The sequence below is a fragment of the Episyrphus balteatus genome, chromosome 3, assembly GCF_945859705.1.
Source record: "Episyrphus balteatus chromosome 3, idEpiBalt1.1, whole genome shotgun sequence".
In the NCBI taxonomy this organism is placed as follows: domain Eukaryota; kingdom Metazoa; phylum Arthropoda; class Insecta; order Diptera; family Syrphidae; genus Episyrphus; species Episyrphus balteatus.
In genome coordinates this window covers 126,846,420-126,869,228 of record NC_079136.1, presented here as the reverse complement: position 1 = coordinate 126,869,228, position 22,809 = coordinate 126,846,420, and the positions used below count along the sequence as shown (strand labels likewise).

At 31.7% G+C, this 22,809-nt stretch overlaps 1 protein-coding gene across 3 annotated transcripts in view; it reads left to right on the top strand.

Annotated features, from left to right (window-relative positions):
* Positions 1-22,039, top strand: part of LOC129913011 (voltage-dependent calcium channel subunit alpha-2/delta-3) — a 150,979-nt gene extending 128,940 nt beyond the window's left edge. The window contains exons 5-18 of one of the 3 annotated variants that reach the window (XM_055991329.1): positions 14,813-15,283; positions 15,342-15,623; positions 15,687-16,394; positions 16,458-16,555; positions 16,624-16,739; positions 16,801-17,009; positions 17,078-17,292; positions 18,242-18,274; positions 19,672-19,776; positions 19,835-20,096; positions 20,162-20,632; positions 20,704-20,859; positions 20,931-21,087; positions 21,791-22,039. In XM_055991329.1, the coding sequence (XP_055847304.1) occupies positions 14,813-15,283; positions 15,342-15,623; positions 15,687-16,394; positions 16,458-16,555; positions 16,624-16,739; positions 16,801-17,009; positions 17,078-17,292; positions 18,242-18,274; positions 19,672-19,776; positions 19,835-20,096; positions 20,162-20,632; positions 20,704-20,859; positions 20,931-21,087; positions 21,791-21,984 (3,477 nt within the window). In that variant the 3' untranslated portion in view covers positions 21,985-22,039. Of the gene's footprint in view, positions 1-14,812; positions 15,284-15,341; positions 15,624-15,686; positions 16,395-16,457; positions 16,556-16,623; positions 16,740-16,800; positions 17,010-17,077; positions 17,293-18,241; positions 18,275-19,671; positions 19,777-19,834; positions 20,097-20,161; positions 20,636-20,703; positions 20,860-20,930; positions 21,088-21,790 lie in introns of all 3 variants that reach the window. The other 2 variants (XM_055991328.1, XM_055991330.1) reach the window with 2 other exon arrangements.
* Positions 22,040-22,809: the final 770 nt, after the last annotated feature.

Here is a 22,809-nt window from a genome sequence, read left to right as displayed (position 1 = left end):
AGGAGGAGCAGAAAAAAAAAAAATATAAACAAGCAACTTATCGCAGCGTAGAGAGATGTCCTTTATTTTCATCCTTCACAAGGATATTTTTTTTTTCTTCAAGTTTTTTTTTTTTTTTTTTTTTTTTTTTTTTGTAAGCTGCCTTTCGCACTGATGTTGTACAAGCATGTGAGATGTTTTGTAATTTCTTAGTCTAACACAAAAAAAAAAAAAAATTTTATGTCCTTCTTCCTTTGGTCCTTTTTTTTCATAAAAAAAAATAATACAGACTTAATGTAAGAAAATCGGACAACTGGAATTATATCTCAAAAAACGCATTGAACTGAAATTGAAAATCTTTAAAGATTACACAGAAAAGTCATAGCTTTGAGATCCTTGTGTGTAATCCTTTTTAATCCATAAGCATTCACTAGAAAATATATTAAATTTATGTTTAATTTTTTAGGCAAAAAAAAAATATATATATAAATGTATAAGAAGAAACTTTCACCACAAACATAATATTGGCAGAAACTCAGTACCAAACATGTATAGTATCCTATCCAGGATATACCTTATATCATGGCATAGGATTGTGGTTTTTAATTTATTAGAGTGCGAAGTTATATAAAGGAAGACCTGTGTGAAGGGAATATTTTGTAGGATGAATTTCAAATTAACCACAATTCCTTAAACTTAGAGCAAAGAGAAAGAAAGAGAGAAGGATATTTTGTGTATTTTGCCCCAAAGACCAAAAAAATGGAACCTCTTGGATGACCATATAGCTACGTCAGTAATTAATCATGACTTTTCTGATGGACGAAGAAGCTTGGAATTGTATAGTTTTTGGTATCATCTATAAATTAAGTCTATGTGTGGTATGCTAATCCATGTAAATATTCGTAGAAGCATGTGCAAAGCAAACTTGTTCATGGTACTTCTTAGCAATTTAGAGATGCATATCTGGTAATGATTTCAGACGGTCTCAGTTTTGAAGGTTTAGGAAAAAATACTCTGACATGGTTCACGACTTAAGTTTTAGGATGAATTTCCATTACCGGGAGATATATTTTTTATTTTTTTTTTTTTTTTTTAAATGGCGCCCAAGTTCTTCACAACCTCTTTGACTTAGTGTCTCCTACTTCTTCTTTGTTGAAACCCGTGCTTTGTAGAGTGCAAAAAAACAATACATGACTGTCAAAGAGAGTTAATTCTAATTCTTTTACAAATGGCGCCCAATGTGAAGCTTAAGGTTTTCAAAAATCTCTTTGAATTAGTGTCTTTCACATTTATGTCGTTGAAAGACATACATATATACGCCAATATACCTGAGAAAAAAATATTTGACAGTCAATTCTTATTTCTCGTCAATTGGCGCCCAACGTGGAGCTTCATTCTTTTTTGACATCTCAAACTTATGCGTCCTTTTCTTATTTTTTGAAATCCATGCTTTGCTTAGCTAAAGAAAGAATGCACGCCTCTCAGAGATCGTTGATTTATTATATTTATTTATTATAATTAAACCATTCCTCCTAAAATGGCGCCCAACGTGGAGCTTTATGCTCTTGCAATTTCTTTAAATTAGTCTCTATCGTTTTCAATGTTGTTGAAATTCAATCGCAATATAGTTCACTTTTACCCAACAAATAATAAATGACTGTCATATAGAGTTAAATCTCATTTTTCATTAAATGGCGCCCAACGTGGAGCTTCAGATTCTTCTAATCTCTGTAAATCGGTGTCTATCCCTTTAATGGTTGTTAAGACTTACGCTTAATAAAGCTCACAAGGGTATACATGATTTTATTAGACCATTTAATTTTTATTCCTCTTCAAATGGCGCCCAACGTAAAGCTTCAGGTTCTTCCAATCTCTTTGAATTGTTTGTCTTTGATTTATTTGCAATGAAAATGAGCTTGGTTGCAGCTAAACCACTTTCCCTTGAAATGGAAAATCAAAGTTTAGTATTTCTTATTTTTTGAATGCATAAATTTCAGCTCTTCTGATTCACTATAAAAGCTCAACTGTTCTAAATTAAATGTTTACCCTATAATTTCAGTTCGTCGTATCCCTTAAAGAAAATCAATAAACCAAAAGAACAAAAAAATACCTTTACAAAAAAAAGTAAAAAAAAAAAAGGATTTATAAATATACTGTATAGAGATAGACTAAAGTGTCACCCTTATCCCAAGTCCAAAATCACAAAACTCCGACACACCATCATCAACATCTTCATCATCATCACCATTGCCCATCATCACCCTCATCACGACTATCTTCATCTCTATACCAGAGAGATAACTCCCTCTAGTCCTATCGTACTGTTAAAAAATGTATCCTTTAACATAAAAAAAAATACAAAATAAAATAAAATATAAAAAAAAATAACTAAAGAACGATATAATCTCATGGTAAATTGAAAGTTTTCATCACTAAACTGATTTGGGGGAAAAGCCGAAGGGCACTACGCGTTCCCATTCTCTTCTTCTGGTCTTCAAATAATACAACAACAAAAAATACTACGAATAGCTATAGCAAAGTGGAAAAAATCGAAACTTTCCAATTTTCCTTTTTTTTTTTTTTGTGAAGAATAGCGCCAGGATTTTTTCTTTCCATCTTGGTCCTTTTTTATTTTTTGTACTGGTGTTAGATAGAAGTGTTGTGTTCCTCCTACACTTTTCTCCTCTTATCATCCAACATCCTCATCATGATCATACGACACAACCCTTTAGCCAAAGGCTATCGAGATATCTGATGATGGGGGAATAAAGTAAAAACCCATCACGGGAGTAGTAGGTATCACAGTTCGTTCTATAACTCAATGGAAACAAAAACAAAAAAATTGTTAAATAAAAACCAAAGAAGCAAATTTTTGCTGTGTTCTTTTCCATTCCCTTTTCGGTATTCTGGGATAATCAATCTACAATCAACTGGAAAGTAGTATAGTGATATCACCATGCCGCCAAACCATACTTTAGCACCAAAAGTTGCAGTAGACATTTTGGGGCCATCACTTGAAGAATGAATGGAGTGTAGGGTGCTTGTTGGAAAATTCCTTACGATTTTTCTGGGAACGACGTCTTCGTTCGATGATAAGATGTTGTTTCATCATTTTTTTTTCTCCTTATTTTTTTTTTTTTTTTTTGTAGTTTTAGTCTATTATTTATGAATCTTACATTTTTGACCTGGAGAGGATAATCTTTAATCATCTTGGATTTTCATTGATTTCGGAGGCTTAGTTATATTTGAAGGGGAGAAAATTAGGTTATTGTATATTTTTTTTTTAAGTTGAATTTGTCTAAAATTCACATAAAGAATCCATGATTGTAGTTTCTCTTTAAATGGCGCCCAACGTGGAGCTTCAGGTACTTCTAATATCTTTAGCTTATTGTGCGCCCCTTTTTGATTGTTGAAACACACTCTTTGTATTGCTCAGGAAACAATACACGACTATCAGAGAGAGTTAAGTTGTATTCCTCCTCAAATGGCGCCCAACGTGAAGCTTCACGTTCTTCTAATCTCTTTAAAATAGTGTGTATCACCTTTATGGTTGTAAAAACTTAAGCTTAATATTGTTCAGAAAAAATTACATGACTTATCAAAGCATTTAATTCTTGTTTCTCTTTAAATGGCGCCCAACGTGGAGCTTCAGGTACTTCTAATATCTTTAGCTTATTGTGCGCCCCTTTTTGATTGTTGAAACACACTCTTTGTATTGCTCAGGAAACAATATATGACTATCAGAGAGAGTTAAGTTGTATTCCTCCTTAAATGGCGCCCAACGTGAAACTTCATGTTCTTCTAATCTCTTTGAAATAGTGTATATCACCTTTATGGTTGTAAAAACTTAAGCTTAATATTGTTCAGAAAAAAAATACATGACTTATCAAAGCATTTAATTCTTGTTCCTCCTCAAATGGCGCCCAACGTGAATCTTCATATTTTTTCGATCACTTCTACTTAGTGTCCGCCTCTCTTGTTTGTTGAAACACAATTTACTACCAGGTTTATTCATTTAACATGTCTAATATTGTAAAAAAAAAAATAGCTTAGCAAATTGGAAACATGGTTTACATCATCAACATCCCTTTGGAATGCAAAAATTCCCTTTAAATAATTATAAATCGAATTGAATTATGTTTTTTTTTTTTTAACAAAAACTAAAATACCAATCAAATTCAATTATTCCTATTGACATCGAAATTGGTTTTATTTCCACTACAATAATGACAATAATTAAAATCCAATTATCAAAGTGTTCCTTTTTCCTGTATTATAATCAATAACACACAAAATTTTTGTTGGTACACCAAACAAACAATAAGAATAGGATAGGTATTTAGATAGTAATCCTTTTGTTCAAAAATTTCTGATAAATGTTCAATAATAATGATGGGAGGTGTCGTCCTTTTTTTTTTTTTTAATTGAAAATGTCCTCATTTCACTGTTAAACAAAAATTCCTATTTAAAACCACACATACCTATACTATGTAGATCACTCTCATCAAACCAAACCAAACACACAGCAAACTATATACCACAATCAATTTCCAAAAAAACACACAAATTTCATCGCAAAAGTCATCGATATCCTGTTTATCGTACACCTCCATTCATGTAATTACCTATACCCTACCTTTTTGGGGTTGAAATTTAAATTCACTATGAAAATATTGTCATTTTTCGTCACAACAACAACAACAATAACAAATATTCACAAAATTTTGTGAAAATATTATTTCTATGTGTTTGCCTATAACATGCGTCCTTTGAAAATATTATTCCATTTGCAAAATTATCCTTTTTTGCAAAAACAAAAAAAAAAAAAAAAACAAGGATTCTCTGAACTGAAATATTCTACATAAAATATTTTTTTTTTTTTTTTTGTCGAAGGACTAAAAAACATCAATCATAAATTATTTTCCAAAGCAAGAATAATGACCGTTTGCCCCAGGATCATCCCCCTCACAATATTCGCTAGGATATGTTTGTCCTTTATAATGTTAGCGGTTAATTATTATTATTTTATAAATTGTATTTAAATCATGAAGAATTTAAAACGATTTTATCATAGCGTTGCGTTGCGTTGGTTGTGCGTTGGCGTTGTTTGGTGGCACTAAGTTGTATTCCTCCTCAAATGGCGCCCAACGTGAAGCTTCACGTTCTTCTAATCTCTTTAAAATAGTGTGTATCACCTTTATGGTTGTAAAAACTTAAGCTTAATATTGTTCAGAAAAAATTACATGACTTATCAAAGCATTTAATTCTTGTTTCTCTTTAAATGGCGCCCAACGTGGAGCTTCAGGTACTTCTAATATCTTTAGCTTATTGTGCGCCCCTTTTTGATTGTTGAAACACACTCTTTGTATTGCTCAGGAAACAATATATGACTATCAGAGAGAGTTAAGTTGTATTCCTCCTTAAATGGCGCCCAACGTGAAACTTCATGTTCTTCTAATCTCTTTGAAATAGTGTATATCACCTTTATGGTTGTAAAAACTTAAGCTTAATATTGTTCAGAAAAAAAATACATGACTTATCAAAGCATTTAATTCTTGTTCCTCCTCAAATGGCGCCCAACGTGAATCTTCATATTTTTTCGATCACTTCTACTTAGTGTCCGCCTCTCTTGTTTGTTGAAACACAATTTACTACCAGGTTTATTCATTTAACATGTCTAATATTGTAAAAAAAAAAATAGCTTAGCAAATTGGAAACATGGTTTACATCATCAACATCCCTTTGGAATGCAAAAATTCCCTTTAAATAATTATAAATCGAATTGAATTATGTTTTTTTTTTTTTAACAAAAACTAAAATACCAATCAAATTCAATTATTCCTATTGACATCGAAATTGGTTTTATTTCCACTACAATAATGACAATAATTAAAATCCAATTATCAAAGTGTTCCTTTTTCCTGTATTATAATCAATAACACACAAAATTTTTGTTGGTACACCAAACAAACAATAAGAATAGGATAGGTATTTAGATAGTAATCCTTTTGTTCAAAAATTTCTGATAAATGTTCAATAATAATGATGGGAGGTGTCGTCCTTTTTTTTTTTTTTAATTGAAAATGTCCTCATTTCACTGTTAAACAAAAATTCCTATTTAAAACCACACATACCTATACTATGTAGATCACTCTCATCAAACCAAACCAAACACACAGCAAACTATATACCACAATCAATTTCCAAAAAAACACACAAATTTCATCGCAAAAGTCATCGATATCCTGTTTATCGTACACCTCCATTCATGTAATTACCTATACCCTACCTTTTTGGGGTTGAAATTTAAATTCACTATGAAAATATTGTCATTTTTCGTCACAACAACAACAACAATAACAAATATTCACAAAATTTTGTGAAAATATTATTTCTATGTGTTTGCCTATAACATGCGTCCTTTGAAAATATTATTCCATTTGCAAAATTATCCTTTTTTGCAAAAACAAAAAAAAAAAAAAACAAGGATTCTCTGAACTGAAATATTCTACATAAAATATTTTTTTTTTTTTTTTTGTCGAAGGACTAAAAAACATCAATCATAAATTATTTTCCAAAGCAAGAATAATGACCGTTTGCCCCAGGATCATCCCCCTCACAATATTCGCTAGGATATGTTTGTCCTTTATAATGTTAGCGGTTAATTATTATTATTTTATAAATTGTATTTAAATCATGAAGAATTTAAAACGATTTTATCATAGCGTTGCGTTGCGTTGGTTGTGCGTTGGCGTTGTTTGGTGGCACTAAGTGACAACGCCAACAAACGGAGAAAGTCGGTGTGGGTGGTCCTGGCAAACATCAGATAGCACATAACATAGCATTCGCTGACCTTTTGGTATAAAATATTTTTCTATAAAATTTATGGAATGTTTGTCCTTTAATCGTCTGTCGTTGTCCCACACACACACACACATTGCTATATCGCCCATACCCCACGCTAATCCTGGCAGTATATAAAATATAATAAATTGCCCCTCGTTTTAATGAGATTAACCTATCTGGGAGCTATATTGTCAGAACCATCACGCATCTGGGTTCTAGGATGTCTCATCCCAAATAAAACCTAACCTCACTCTCTACCTACAATAACGACTCTACTACGTCACCCAGGATGATGCAACTACGATTATGATGGAAAGAGGACGAAAATTAGAATTACGGCAAAGTACCTACAATATAAAGGAAGTTCTTATAACGGAACGGAACAAAGCTGCGAAGGCGAGAGGGATTCTTCCTGACATTTGAGAGGAACTAAAATCAATAAAAAGCTATCCTAACTTAAAGTGAGATAAAAAAAAGAGAGAGAGAGAGAGAGAGAGACTTTAATCTTCTATGCAGGCGTCAGTCTGTCATTGTTGGTTTGGTCTCGACATCAAAAGGCAAAATGTGCCTCTGCCTACCTTCTATATACTGGGCAAGAGGAAGACTTCACACATATGGTCGTTTGCGTTTCCATCAGAGAGAGCCTAATTGTTAAAACGTGTCGATGCAAAAGTATACCCATACAGTTGATTTGTTTTTTTGTTCATTTCGTCCTTACAAAGGAGTCGTAGGATGTTTGGAAGAGTGTGTCTGATGCCAAGTCTCTGAATACACAGGATATGAGGGATAGAACTTTTATTGTTTCGTAAACTTATAAAGGACATTCTCTCGGATATAAAGACAATATGAAGAGTTATTTTTTTAGTCCTGTTCAACATGAGTAGGAACAAACATAGCGTTATTCTTTTTTTTTACATCAATTTCTATCAAATTCCATCCATACATTATACTAAAATTCAAACATTCTCACTTACAACACACAAAAAATAGATGGAAAGGATGTATTTTTTTTTTTGAAAAGGATATTTTTTTTTTTTGTGTCATTGCCATCATCCCTGTGCAAAAGATAACTAATTAATCCACAATGTAAAATCCTCTGGATTAACTGAATTTTCCCTGAACCTAGAATTTTCACCCAGACACAATGGGAATTTGGAATTTCGATGCACCACCATTACTATCGCTTATCCTAGTAGTATCACACTCACACATACAACAAAACCCGACACCAACACCAGAGCCATTTGTTTAATGCATAAAGTTTGAGAATCAGAAAAGAAGAAAAAAAAAAAAAAAAGATGAAAGTTTTGTTGTATAAAAGCTTTGGATAAGTGCATGTTGTTACTGCATTGAAGTATCTTTACTGTTATGTATAGGTATAGTATAAGTATGGTAGAAACCTGGATCAGCTATTTTACTGGCTTAATTCCTTTGGGGTACCATGAATTAATCATTGGATTTAGTGTTTGGTTTCATGTGCGAGAAAATTTTGTATTGAAAGAGATAGAACAGACACCACACCGACACCACACAGCAACAGTGACAGCAGCAACACAGCAGCGGGAGAATGTCATTTGGCTGTTTAAAGGGAGTCAATCCCTTTACAATTCTGTGTATGTGTGTGTTTGGTGTATGGACTAATTGAGTTATTTTTGTTGAGAATTTTATTTTTGTTGGCAATGCAGAAGATTATAAGGCTGCTAATTAGAAATAACTATTGCACGTTCTTATGTTTCACGTTGGGCGCCATTTAGCAAAGATATCCAAGAATATAACCTTTAATTTCACAATGCCTTTTTTTATGAAATTTGTAATCCTTACCAAAAAAGTGACTCCCGTTAAAACGGAATCTAAATGCATCGAAGGAACTATTTATCTCTCCGTTGGGCGCCATTTATGAGTTTAGAAAAAAAGTTGCTTATAAACACGGTGAAGAAAGAAGATTATAGAATGAGAATTAAAAATAACTGCGCATTATTAGATTTCACGTTGGGCGCCATTTTGCAAAAAAAAATATATATATATGCATCGAAAGGACCCTTTTGTAGTTAAACGCTCCATTGGGCGCCATTTAAGAGTTAAAAACACAGCTTCTTACGTCATTTATGCTTGATCAAAATGAAAAAAAAAAAAAAAAAAACTGTTAAGAATATGAACCATAAGATCCACGTTGGGCGCCAAGTCAAGAACCAATTCAACGTGACTAACCTAAAGGCGCTATATTTTGCAAATTTCTCCGACAAATGTGGTACTCTTTACGAATGCCGGAAGACAAGATCATTGAAAACTCTGCTGCGGTATTTTCATTACAGAAATTATTTTTCTTTCTAACTTTTGTGTTGCAAATGAAAACGATTTTACCTTTAGTGATTGAACCCTACCTGGGCGCCATTTAAGAATTTAAGCTTTTTCTAACGACATTTCTTTCTAATACATGCTAATATAGTATTTAAAAATATTAATACCTATATCCATTGAAAGGTAATGCATTACGTTGAGCGCCATTTAATGGGTGCATTCGTGAATTTTACTATACTATAGCACCATTTATAAAATATATATTTCGCAATTGATTTCAAAGTTGAAAGCCTTTTCAAAAGCTCTCTCCGACTAGATAAAATTGCTTTACTAAGTATTAATTAGGTATCCGTCATAACCCAATTTTAACAACAATTTAAGAAGCTGCTGTTAGTCACTCATACGTTGGGCGCCATTCAATGAAGAAAAACAATGTTCACTGCACGAATATAAAAGAATCTAGATTAGAGCTTCTGTTAAACAAAATAAAAATCATCTCGAAATTCAATACTAATCCGATAAGACTGTACAAAACTGAAAAAAAAATCGAACTCAATTGAAATCGGCTCCCATGTTGGGCGCCATTCAGGGGCTTAGAACAAACTTTTTCCAATGAATATTGAATAAATTATTTGAGAAATTGTTAATTGTGATTCTCACAGAACTGGAAGAAGGTACTCTAAAAGAACACTTTGCGATCGAAACCCACATTGGGCGCCATTTTTTTTTTTTTATCTATCAGATCTTTATCGAAGAGCGTAGCACTGACCATATTTTTACCAATACAAAACTGTGGCTTTAGTAATATCTTGGCAAAGTTTTTTTTTTATCTTCAACATTTTCTATCTTCAACATTTTCAAGAAACTTATTTAACCAGCTTAAATGTCACTCTTGAACTCATTTAAAATTCCAAACATGCGGCCAACACAAATTTCCGAAACACAAAACCTTTTCCAAAAAAAAAAAAAACAAAAAACAAAAAAAATTGTATATATTTTCTGTTTAAAATATCCCTAAAACGTATATAAACTATCTGCTTACGAGGCTTGCATCAGCAACAACTATACTTTTTTTTCTTGTTAAAAAAATGAAAAAAAAAAAAATTATACAGAATGTACCTACTTCATGGCCTACATTTGTAAATTCTTTCACAAAAAAAAAACAAACAAAAACTTACAAATTTTATGTCGAGCATGAAACATAACAAAATAAAAAAAAAAAAAAAAAAAAACACACAAAAACTAAGCCATGGTGGATATAAAGATCACTAAATTGGAAGGATATTCGTATAAAATTCATTACGAAAAGAAAGCACGCAGCGTGCAAAAGAAAAGGACCTTTTATCAATATCGCGACCTAATTTTTATATATAATTTTTTTTTTCTTCTTCTTTCTTTTTGTATTTATTTTCCTATTATCCTGTGCCTGGGTGCTGCCGTCGTTGTCGTTGAAATTGTAGTCGTCTTCGTCTACGTCTTTTGCTGTTGCACATTTTAAGTTTCGTCCTCCTTTTCAAGGATTGAATAAAATATATAAACGACGACGATGAAGGAAAGAAGAAAGGCTGACTCTCGGCTCTGCTGTGTATGGAAAAACAGTTTCAATATTCCGGTCATTTACCATCAACAATGCGAAGAAAGAAAAAAAAATTTTTTTTTCTTCCTTTTTCTTATATATTTTTTTTTTTTTTTCGATTTTTGTCCTTCGATTTTGTTGAAAGAAAACTCATAGCTTCAGTCATATAAAAATGACCCGGTCTCTTTAGAGGGATCTCCCTTGTATCCCTTCTCTTCCTTTATAGATGAATCTGTGTACGAGTGTGTTTGTGTGTGTTTTTGGGGAAAGAGTGTCCTAGCCAGAAATTAATTTCATTCCGAATATTGTTGATGATAATCTATTTGCCAAGATGTTACGACTATCGATCAGATTTGGATTTTTTTTTTTCTTTTTCTTCTTAGATTAGTCCTTGGGTATATTTTGATGTGTATAATGTATTTTGTATGTGTTGGTAGCACACAACTTTTTCATTGATTGATTTTTCTTCATTTTTATACTTCCTCGTGTATCCATTTGGGCGAAAGTTTATGTTTTTGAAAAGAAAAGAAGAAATGAACAACAATTTGCTGGATCTTGAGGTCACCAGGTCAAATAAAAGATGAAGTAGTTAGGTAAACCAGAGAAGAGGGGGAATTCATTAATTTTTCGGGGCATAATACTTGTAATCACCAACATCATCAGAATTCAGAATATACCTACTATTTTTTTTTTTTGTTTTTGTTTCATTATCCAGGGCCAATTAGGTATAGTTGTTAGCTGACATAAGGCAAGTTGATTTTGAACAAAATATTGGTGTATGTGGGTGGATATATGATGTCCTTGCCTAACATAAAAAGTTTGACTTATTACCTACACATACAGAATTCATAACAATTAACAACTAATTTGGTATATTTTGAAAAAGAAAGAAAGACTTTTGTCAAAATGTTCATTGAAACGTGAACTTTAATTTTTAAAGAGGTACTTGTTGTTACTACTCAAATAACTCAGCGACAATTTCCTATCTTTTAGCTCCTTAATAAGATTTGTTTACATTTAATGTGTTGACGATAAAATTCTTTAAGAAAGCAAAAAAATTGTGGAAAAGTAAAAATAGGTACAGCCGCTTTACTCGGAAAACACCGGGAACACCCTACTAACAATTTTGCTTCTATAATGCTTTACAGAAGCAACAATTGCATCTGTAAAGCTTTATAGAACCAAAATTGTTTGTCGGGCATTATGGGTTCGAAAAATGACATGATATTGACATTTTTTGACTTATGATTTACGAGCGAAATAGTCAGCGTCAAAAGGGACAGTCCGTTCCTTTACTTTTTATCTTATTTTAAATCACGTTTAAAAATCACAACTTTATATCACAGTAAATTAATCACAATTACAGTCATACCTGTGATTGAAAAATCACGTCTTCGATTTTTTTCATATTTGTATCTTTGATATTTTAAGTAGACGTGATTTTGTAATCACAGGTATACATAATTATTGTGACTGTAATTATTTCACTGTGATATAAAACTGTGATTTCTAACCGTGATTTAAATTTCTTTAAATAAAAATCTAAAATCTTATACACTTACAAAATAAAAACAATTATACGTTATAAACCATTCGTATTTTTCAAAATTTACATTCCTAAGGACTTTTCACGTAAGAAAGAATAATGAATCTAAAATACATATATATTTGAAACAATCCATGCGATTTTACTATATAGGAAAACCCGATTAACCTGAGCTTTCCTTATTTTATAGGGTAAATTTAATATTAAACGGGAGCAGTAATTTTATCGAAAATATCCGCGATCTTAGATTTTTCAAGGGGAATTTTTTGATTTTTCCAAAGCAAAAAAATTATTAACTTTTGCCAAAGTAATCGTTGATTTAAGTGGCAAACCAGTAATTAAATGGACGACCCGTGATATTTTTTGCGGGGTAACCTGTGATTTTTTCGGAGCAATATGTGATTAAATGGTTATTTTACCGGAGTGATTTATGGTTTTAATGTAGAAATATGTGATTAAACCAAAGCAAATCCTGATTTTTCCAAGGCGAGAAACGGTGTTTTTTCCAAAGTGATTCGCGACTTGTTTTAAGCGACTCATTTTACCACTGAAACCCTTGATCTTACCAATAGTTTTATTGCTTGAACCCAAACCCACAGAAACTTGGTTAACTTAAAATTTAACGTAAGTACCTACTTCTTGATTTTACAAAAAAAAAATGTGAGCAACCTGTCATTAATCTGAAAAAGAAAACTGTGATTTACCGGACCATGCTGTTATTTATTCTAAGTCATTCTTGATTTCACTTGGGAAATCTGCTAATTAACTGGAGTAGTAATTTTACTAATAAACTCGGCCTAATGACATGAAGTGAAAAATAAATACTCAATTCACGTTTAAGGTAGTCAAAGGTTATTTTAAGGTAGTGATTTAATCACAGGTTAAAAATCACAGTTCACAGATCGTGATTTTTTGCTCATGTCTAATTTTAAATTTGTAACAGATAGTCATTGTGATCGGTCGGCTAAAGATCTCATTTCACCCAAAAGTTAAGAATGTTATCCCGAAAAGTTTTCCCAGTTTTTTAAATTAAATGTGTATAATTTTAAGTTCCATGCAAAAAAAAAATCCTTAAAGCATTTTCACGCCCTTCACCAACTTTACATTGTTTTTTTTTTTCTTGAGTAGATAACACAAAAAAAAATATTCTTCAATCGACTGTAAGAATGGCGTCCTTTTGTACCCCTGTTAACATAGCAATACTCATCATCATCGCCATCAACATCATCATCGACAGCAAAACTAACAAAAGAAGTGTTAATCGCACAGAAAAGGCAATTGATTGGTTGTTTCAACAAAAATAAAAACTAAACGCTAGAATGCGCGAATGAATCCTTTCAATTTCAGTTGATTTTTTTTTTTCTAAGCTTTTTTCAGCTTGGTGCCTTTTAAAATGTTTCTTTTTCTTTTTCATTTTGTTTCTTTTTTTTTTTTCGTTGCACCTCAAAGTCTATTCTTTTGACCATGGCAGGTTCACTATGCACGAAGGTGTTCTCGGACTGCATATAAAGGTAAAAATAAGTGAAAAAAAAAGAAAAAAAAAATAAAACGAACGATTCAACGAAGCGTATCTACAGTACGTAACCTTAGAATGGAGTCAGTTTGCACTATATGAATACACTCTGACATAACCCCCATCTTCTTCAATTTTCACACACAAAATACCATCTCCCCACTATCACCACTCTTAGGAAAAGAATAGACCAAGGTGCACACACACGTTGCTGGTGCGGTAACTAACATCTCTGATATGGTAATGTGATTACGAACTACGTAACACTCACTGAAGTGTCATGGCACACTATATACAAGTACACTATAGGATTTCAAGAAGAAGTGTGAGCTCTAGCTTATAGAGAAAGAGAGGTAAGAAATTCAAGGATGCACTAGGTAGCACACTATATACCCATTCAATTTATGGAGTTTGAAGTTTGTATTTTTTTTTTTTGGGTGGGCTTCTTTATTTTTAACACACCACGTGTCCTTTTTTTTTACTGTGTTGAGGAAAGTTTAAGTTTTGTATTTAAAACCAAAATGACTTTCGAGATAAAATAGTTTCGTTTTTGAATCGTTTAACTATGTCTTTGTTTCATTATATGCATTTTGCTATCTAACTTTAAAGAGTAACTTTTTAGGAATTTCTTTATAAAGATCCCTTGAATTAAATGGTTTGTAAAGTCGAAAGTTGTTTTAAAAGATAAAAGAGTCATAAAAATGTTCTAGGAACTCATTTAGCTTAATATTTCGTTTTGTTCTCATCTTTTCTAGTTTACTTATGAAATTTAGACACCAGATTTTGAAAAACTAAAGAAATTCAAACGTTTTTGTAATGCTTTAACCTTAGGAACTTTAAATAAAAATTTCCCCTAAAAATTTCCCTTGGGATCAAAAATTTCCCTCCCCAGTTTTTTATAGAATGAAGCTAAAATTAACAATTTTCGTAAAAATTTCGACTCTAAATCAATTCTATTAGCAAAAAAAAAAATTTCCCACTTAGTTTTCTTTAAAAAAAAATGCATATTTCAATGAAATTTTTGATAAATCAATCCTGTTTTTTCTTTTTCTAGCGCATTATGGACTCTGCCGAACAAGCCGCACTCTCTGAACTCGAATCACAAGGTCATAGTTCATCATCTGGTGCAACACAACATTACGATGCCCGCCGAATTAATGAGTACAATTCCGATGGCAAATTAGCTGATGGAGCTCGTCACATGGACATAAGATTTATGCGTCGATTTGAACGATTACCAGTTAATTTAAGTCTCAGTTCAATTCTAGTACCGAATGGAGTGAATCTAGATGAGAATGATGTCAAGGCGTCATTACAATGGAGTTCTCATTTAGATCCCTTATTTCAAAATAACCTTGAAAGAGACCCAGCATTGTCATGGCAATATTTTGGTTCATCAACTGGTTTTCTTCGACGATTTCCTGGTACAGCTTGGCCACCGGAAGGTTCGAGGGGCAGTAAGTTAATTCATGATTTTCGAACGCACAATTGGTTTGTCCAGGCTGCTTCATCACCAAAGGATATTGTAAGTCTTTTAACATTATAAATGGGAAATTTGTTTCTCCTAAAATGCTTCTTTTTAGATGATTTTGCTGGATACTTCATCGAGAATATCAGAAAAGTCCTTTGAATTGGCTACCGAAACAGCTTTTAATATTCTTGATACATTGGGTGAAGATGATTATGTAAACCTGATAACCTTTACCGAAACTGTGAAGACTCCTGTGCCATGTTTCAAGGATCGAATGGTCAGAGCTACTCCAGACAATATTCAAGAAATTAAATCAGCTGTCAAAGCTGTCAAACTGGAAGATACAGCAAATTTCACTGCAGGCCTTGAGTATGCCTTTAGTTTGTTGCACAAGGTAAGACTAACTTGAGACCCTATCAAGTCAGTTTCTTATTAGTGTTTATTCTTTTTTTTTCAGTACAACCAATCTGGTGAAGGTAGTCAATGTAACCAAGCCATCATGTTAATTACAAGAGGCACCACAGAAAGCCATAAAGAAACTATCAAACAGTATAACTGGCCCCATATGCCCGTCCGTATCTTTACCTATCTTATCGGTGACGAGTCCAGCTTCCGAAGCAATCTCCATGAAATGGCCTGTTCGAACAAAGGTTTCTTTGCCCAAATCAATTCGATTGAAGAAGCTCGAGAAAAGGTTATCGACTATGCCCTAGTTATGGCCCGTCCAATGATTATGTATCAAGCTGACCATCCGGTCCATTGGAGTCCAGTTTTTATGGCTGGCAAATCGGGAGGTTTGGGACGAGATAGTGAATTTCAGCGACGTCTTGTGACGACAGTTTCAACTCCGGTCTTCGATAGACGTAACCATTCGGTGAGAGTGGCGAATTTATTAGGAGTAGTGGGGACTGATGTGCCCATTGAAGAAATTCGAAAGATGATACCACAACACAAGTTGGGACCGAATGGTTATTCGTTTATCGTGGATAATAATGGAAGGGTGTTGTATCATCCAGATTTGAGACCTATAGGTGATGCCAATCATTATATTGATCATTTGAAGCCAAAATATACATCGGTTGATATAACGGAGTTGGAGCTGCCGGAAACAGAAATGGGCAATGAGCATGAAATTGTTGAAATGAATAAAAATTTGCTTTATGATGTAAGTTTAAAGGAATGCAATTTTTAATAGGGTCTTAAAATTGATGTTTGATATATATTTTAGATGCGAAGTGACATGGTCATGCCCAAGGAAGGTGAAACAGAATTTACCATCCTAAACCATTTTGATGGAATGAAGAGAGTATCTTCAAGGACTCAAAGGTTAGTTTTAATTTATTTATAATCATATTTTTCAGACCCCTAAAGTTTTTTTTTGTAAATTTTGTCAGATATTTCTATGGTCCTATTGAAGATACTCCATTCACATTGGCTGTTGTACTCCCAGAGAAATATGGCAGCCATGAGTTAGTCTCCCAGCAAGAGATAAGGCATTCACGAAAAAATGGTAAGTCTCGGTAACCTAAAGGTCATAAAACTGTTTTTAACTGGTTTTATTCGATTTTCAGTGACAGAATATTTTAAAGGAGACAACTGGCGTGTCCATCCCGATTGGGTATACTGCGAGTACAATAGTGTTAGTGATTTGGAAAAGGAACGTGAGAGTTCCGGTGAAATGACTTCGTCGCGTGAACAAGAGCCTAGCTTTTCCACGCCCGAAGAACAAGTGTTGCATTTTTTGGCACGTGCTGGTAGGCCCGGTTGGAAATGGATGTCCGTAAGTTAATTTTCAAACTAAACAAATACAACGAAAATAATAATAATTTGAATTTTTGTTTTTTAAAGGTTCGTCCAAAATCACCTCAACCACATCATAGTATGCACGGTGCAACACCTGTTGGTAGTCATTTTGGTCAACATTTAAATGGACAAGGTTCTCGCAAAGCTGAACCATATTTTTGCGATCGAACCTTGATTCAAAGTTTGGTAAGAGATGCTATGGTAACTGATGGTTTAGAAAGAAATTCAACAACGCCATCGAATGGAAAAGAGGACAAACAGTAAGTGTGGGTGTGGGAAGATTGAATTAATGAAATCATAAATGATAAATGAATAAGAGAAAAGTCTAAGATGGCTTTTGTGATGATTAGTGTGATATTCGTTGAACTTTAGTATCATGTGCTATTTGTACTTGACTTTTGATCCTTCAAACTCCTTATATCTGGTTAAGTTTAGAAAATTCAGCTTCAATAAATGATTAATTTATATGAATCATACATAAAACTATACCACTGATTATTTTACACTCAAATAAAAATTTCCCTGAAAAAATCCCAGTGGGATCAAAAATTTCCCTTAAATTTTTCTGATAGAGTTACTTTTAAAATGAAGTTTTTGACCTTTTTCTTAAATCTTTTATTAGTTTTTCATTCTTTTACAAATTTCCCTTTTGATTTTTATGACAAAAAGAATGTATTTTGGACATAAAGTTATATATTTATTGGAGTACGTTATTTTTTTTTATTATTTATTAGTAATTTAATCGAATTTTATCACCATTTTTTCAAAAATGTTTCATTGTAAGGTTTTTTTGTTGTTTTTAATAGTTTAGGGTCAAAACAAGTGCGAATAAGACTGAAGAAATTACCAAAAGTTCGACGAATTTCACTTTGAAAGAAAAAAAAAAAAAAAAACAAATTTTTCACACTGCACATTTTTTTTTTATTTAAATTATTTCTATATGATATATGCACTACAGCACATGAAATTTTCTTTTTCCTTTTTTTCAATTTTTTTCCACTGCAACATTTGAACAATTTCAATATTTTTGTTTATTTCTTAAATAAACTGTTTTCCCTTCTATCAAAATATGTACAAAAAAAAAACATATTTATAAATGAAATTAATAAATTTCTCCCATGGAATTACTTGCACATTTATATTTTAATTATTTTATTTTTTATTTTATTTATGAAAACAAAAAAATTATTTAATTTAATAAAATTACAGTCCAATTGCCACATTAATGGCGATTCTTAAAAGGTAAACTATGATTTTTTATAAATACAAAAATTATTTCACTTCAAAATAGCCATAGCTGCTGGATGTCATTTTTATTATCATGGTAATGGTATTTTATTGGTTAAAAATCATTTGAACTCATTTTCCAATGCTAGGAGTGTAAAAAAAAATGCTTAATATACCTTAATTTTACATTGCTAAGTAGCTTATAAAGCCTGCATCCTATAATGGCTAAAGCCATTTCCTCCATTCTCTACTCTATAAAATCTACAAAAAATCCTTGACATTAAAGTTCTCATTCGAATTTTGACAAACATAGCTAAATATTTAATAATTCTACCAAATTATATTGGGAACTCTCCAAATAACGAAAGCCAAAGAGTATTCAATATAAATTCATTTCTATTCTTTTAGCTTTGCAGAAGGTGAATCCCCTTCACTTTCAAAAGATTTTATTTGAAAAAATAGAAACTATGTAAATATATCTTTGTAAGTGAGAGAACTCTCCAAAAAACATTTTTCCTTTTTCTCCTCCACTTCATTTGGATTCTTTACGAATTTTGACGAACAAAATTTATAACCGAATATCTATCGAGAGTGCTACACTTAGATAACACAGAAAAAAAAATATTTCAGTTCGCTTGCCTGCTTACAACCTTTTCCGTATTGAATTTGTGTGTACCAGATTTTTTGGAGAATTCTCTAGAATTTAATGGAGCGTTCAACATTATTGCTTTTCCCAGGCTTCCAAGTACAAAACTTTTAGTTCTTTTCAATAAAGACCTCAGGTCGTACAGAAACATATTTAATCTATGGGAAACTCTCCACAAATTTTCTTTTTTAACTGAATTTTCGTGAGAATTTAGCTTTAGATTTTGAAATTGCAAACAAAGAACAATTTTAATTGCCATCGTCCATGAATTCAGTAGGTAATTTAAGTTTCAAATACAAATTTATTATTGTTCCAGATTATTTGGAGAAGTCTCCAATTTCCCACATTACGAAATCAAATGAGCATTCAGTAAAAATTCTTTTTTTTTTGTCCATTTAAGAGACCTTAGGTGTCAAAGACGTAATACAATAATTCTATTTAAAGGCCCAAGGCGTTCTTAGAATTAAACAAGTCGACTGAGTTTTTAAAAAGCTTTCCAATATTTGAACAATGACAAAATGTAGCTTCTATTGATAAAAAAAATCAGTGGTTATTCACACTTGCACAAGTTCACCAAATTTTCTGTAGGTCCTTACTTGTGTAAAAATTGTATCTTTGTAATTTTAAATTGCTTTCCCGAAGAAGGTAAAAGTATATTTTTCGATCCTTAACAGCTTGAGTAACTTTGTCCACATAAAAATTAAAAAAAAAAAATGAATTATTTCTCGAAATTAATTTTTTCCAAAATCTAAATATCCACTTTCAGACAAGGCTTTCAAAAGTTTGGTGTTGCAACTTCTTTTGTAGCTACACGATCTGGACTGTTTCGATGGATTGATCATATAAAACGACCTGAGGATTCTCCTGAACCGTAAAATTTATCTTATCCTTAAAATTACTAATTTTCATAAGCATTTTATCTTCAACAGTCACTTTAGTGAAGACAATTCCCGAGCAATGGACATGTCATGGTACAAACGAGCCATCGATCAACACACTGTCGAACAAGATAGTTTTGTCTATAGCGTACCATTTGATTCAGGACATTCTGGCAAAATGAATATGACCCTCGTAACAGCTACTCATGCGGTATTTGTTGAGCATCGAGGTCATAAGGCTCCAGCAGCAGTTGTTGGATTACAATTTCAACATGAGTCCTTGTCGAAACATTTTATTAACATAACCTCTGCAGTAAGACTCTCACAAACACTCTGAATCTTTAGAAAAGATCTTATGATATTTTTTTCATTTTTTAGTGTACGGGAATGACAGGTTGCAAACGAACGTGTGCTTCGGACAATCTCGACTGTTATGTCCTTGATAACAATGGCTTTGTGATAATTTCGGAGGAGAATGAGCATACTGGAAAATTCTTTGGACAAATCGATGGAACTATCATGGACTCGTTAGTCCAGGATCGAATTTACAAGAGAGTGACAATAAATGACTATCAAGGAATTTGTTCAGATGCCGATAATCCTTATACCGCCGCAGGAGGAATTGCTCGACCACATCGCATAGCTTCGTGTTTGATGAATTATGTAGTGTCCTTGAGTACGGCATGGTTAACACTATTGCCAAATCCAATTCGAGCCTGGCCACAAGATGATTACTCATACAAGGACGAAGTTTTTGAAGAGCCAACTTACACCGATGATTATGAACCATTCGATGATGACTATTCGCCGGTGGATGAGGAAATGGATGAATTATTTACTACACCTGATGTTGTTAGCTTTTATTTTTCTCTTATCCTTAGAATTGTTTTTAATTTTTTTTTGTAACTCAAAATTTACAGGAACAAGCTACACCACCACCAAAGCAACATAAACCCCATACTGGTCCTAGAGCATCACCAGATGCCCAACATGCTAGGAGATGTGACTTAAAAACTGATCTTTTTGTCCTTCAACCTGAGAAACTTAATCAAAATGGACAAAATAATCCATTGAAGGTTTGAGATTTTTATATTTATGCTGAGAAATTTTATAAACCGTCTTATTTTTTTTTTTTTTTTGTGTTTAGGGTAAATTAACGAATTGTCATGTGTCAGGATGTGAACGTCCATTTAGCATTCAAAAAATACCACATAGCAATTTGATTCTGCTGGTTGTGGATACTTTGTGTCCGTGCGGTTCCAAACAATTGAACATTGAACCTCTGGAAGAAGGTGGTGTCATAGGTAAGTTGAAAACAGAAATATTTCGATTGCAAATAATTCAGCAACCAGAACTGCAAGAAACTTTTGGTTTTCAGTTGTGAATAGAGCTTAAAAAGGCCTTACTTTTGAAGTATCACTCGGTTGATTTTTAAGAAATTTTTGAAAATGGCTTTTTTTTAGGCAAGGGGTAAAATCTTTAAAAAAAATAAATTTGTAATTTTTTGATCTAAATAGATAGGCCTGCTCATTGTGAACTCATATCTGTAAACCAAAACGTCTTTCGAGAGCTCGATCCGAAAATATCTGCTTCCGAATGTAAAAATGTAAGAAAAATAAAATATTTCGAGTGCACATAATTCAGCAACCAGAAATGCAAGAAACTTTTGGTTTTCAGTAGTGAATAGAGCTTAAAAAGGCCTTTCTTTTGATGTATCACCCAATCGATTTGGAGGAAATTTTTGAAAATACCTAATTTTTAGACCTCGAAAATCTTAAAAAAATATGTAGATTTGCAATTTTTTGATCTAAATGGATAGGCCTGCTCATTGTGAACTCATATCTGTTTACTAAAACTTGTTTCGAGACCTTGATCCGAAAATATCTCCTTCCGAATGTCGCAACTGATGGATTTTGCAGATTAAATGCAATTATTCTAGACAGAACTTTTTTCAAATATTTTTTTTTTTACAAAAAAAAGGCTATAATTTTTTTATTTTCTTTAAAGGAGCCTGCAGTACACGTCGTCAAAATCAAGAAACACAAAAACGTCGAAGGCCCAAAAAATGCATAAATTACCATCCGGAAGAAATTGAAATTCAACAATGTGGCCGAAGTGCTGTGCTGTATATTACACCTTCGTCCATAATCATCTCACATTTGATTATTCTTCTAATGACCTATATTCTAACACATGCGTGATATTAAAGTGTTTTATTAAAATTATTTTAATTTTATTTAAATAAAAAAAAACCCAAATGCATAAACTTAGTTAAATTTTAAGAATAATTAAATTTATTTTTTATTTAAAATTAATTTTTTTTATTTTATTAAAAACAAAAAAAATTTTAATTTAATATTTAAATAAACCAATGAGATATAAAAAAATAACACATAAAATTCTCATTGAATTGTACCTACGAATTTCATAGAAAACATAAAATTAGTTTAAATTTTTTTTCTTTTTTATATTCTTTTTATGTTAAAAAATTATTATTATTATTTTTTTTTTTTGTATAAAATTAAGTGCTATAGATTAATAATAACTTAAAGAAAATTAATTAAGTAAAGAAAAACAAATTGTTAAGTTACTAGACAATAATTACACTTAATTTCTTTAAAACAAAACCAAAAAAAAAAAAAACATAAATTAAATATTAAAAAATAAAACTTATTTTTAAATATAATTTAAAATTAATACAAAAAATACCTGCATGTAAGTTAATTAATTTTGTATAAATTAATTTATATTTTTTTCTTTTCCATATACCTACTCATAAATTCAAAGAAAAAAAATAAACATTAAAAATGTGTGTGATTGGATATTAAACAAAAATAAATAAATAAGCCGAAGAAATTACTTAAGAGTGTGTATTAAAAAAAAAATTATCATGTAAATATATTTATATATATATAAAACAAAATTATACTATTAAAAATCTTTCTTTTTTTATTAATATTATTTTTAAGTTTAATTTTAGTTGAAATTAAAAAAAAAAAAACATTAAATAGCTCTAAGGACTAAAC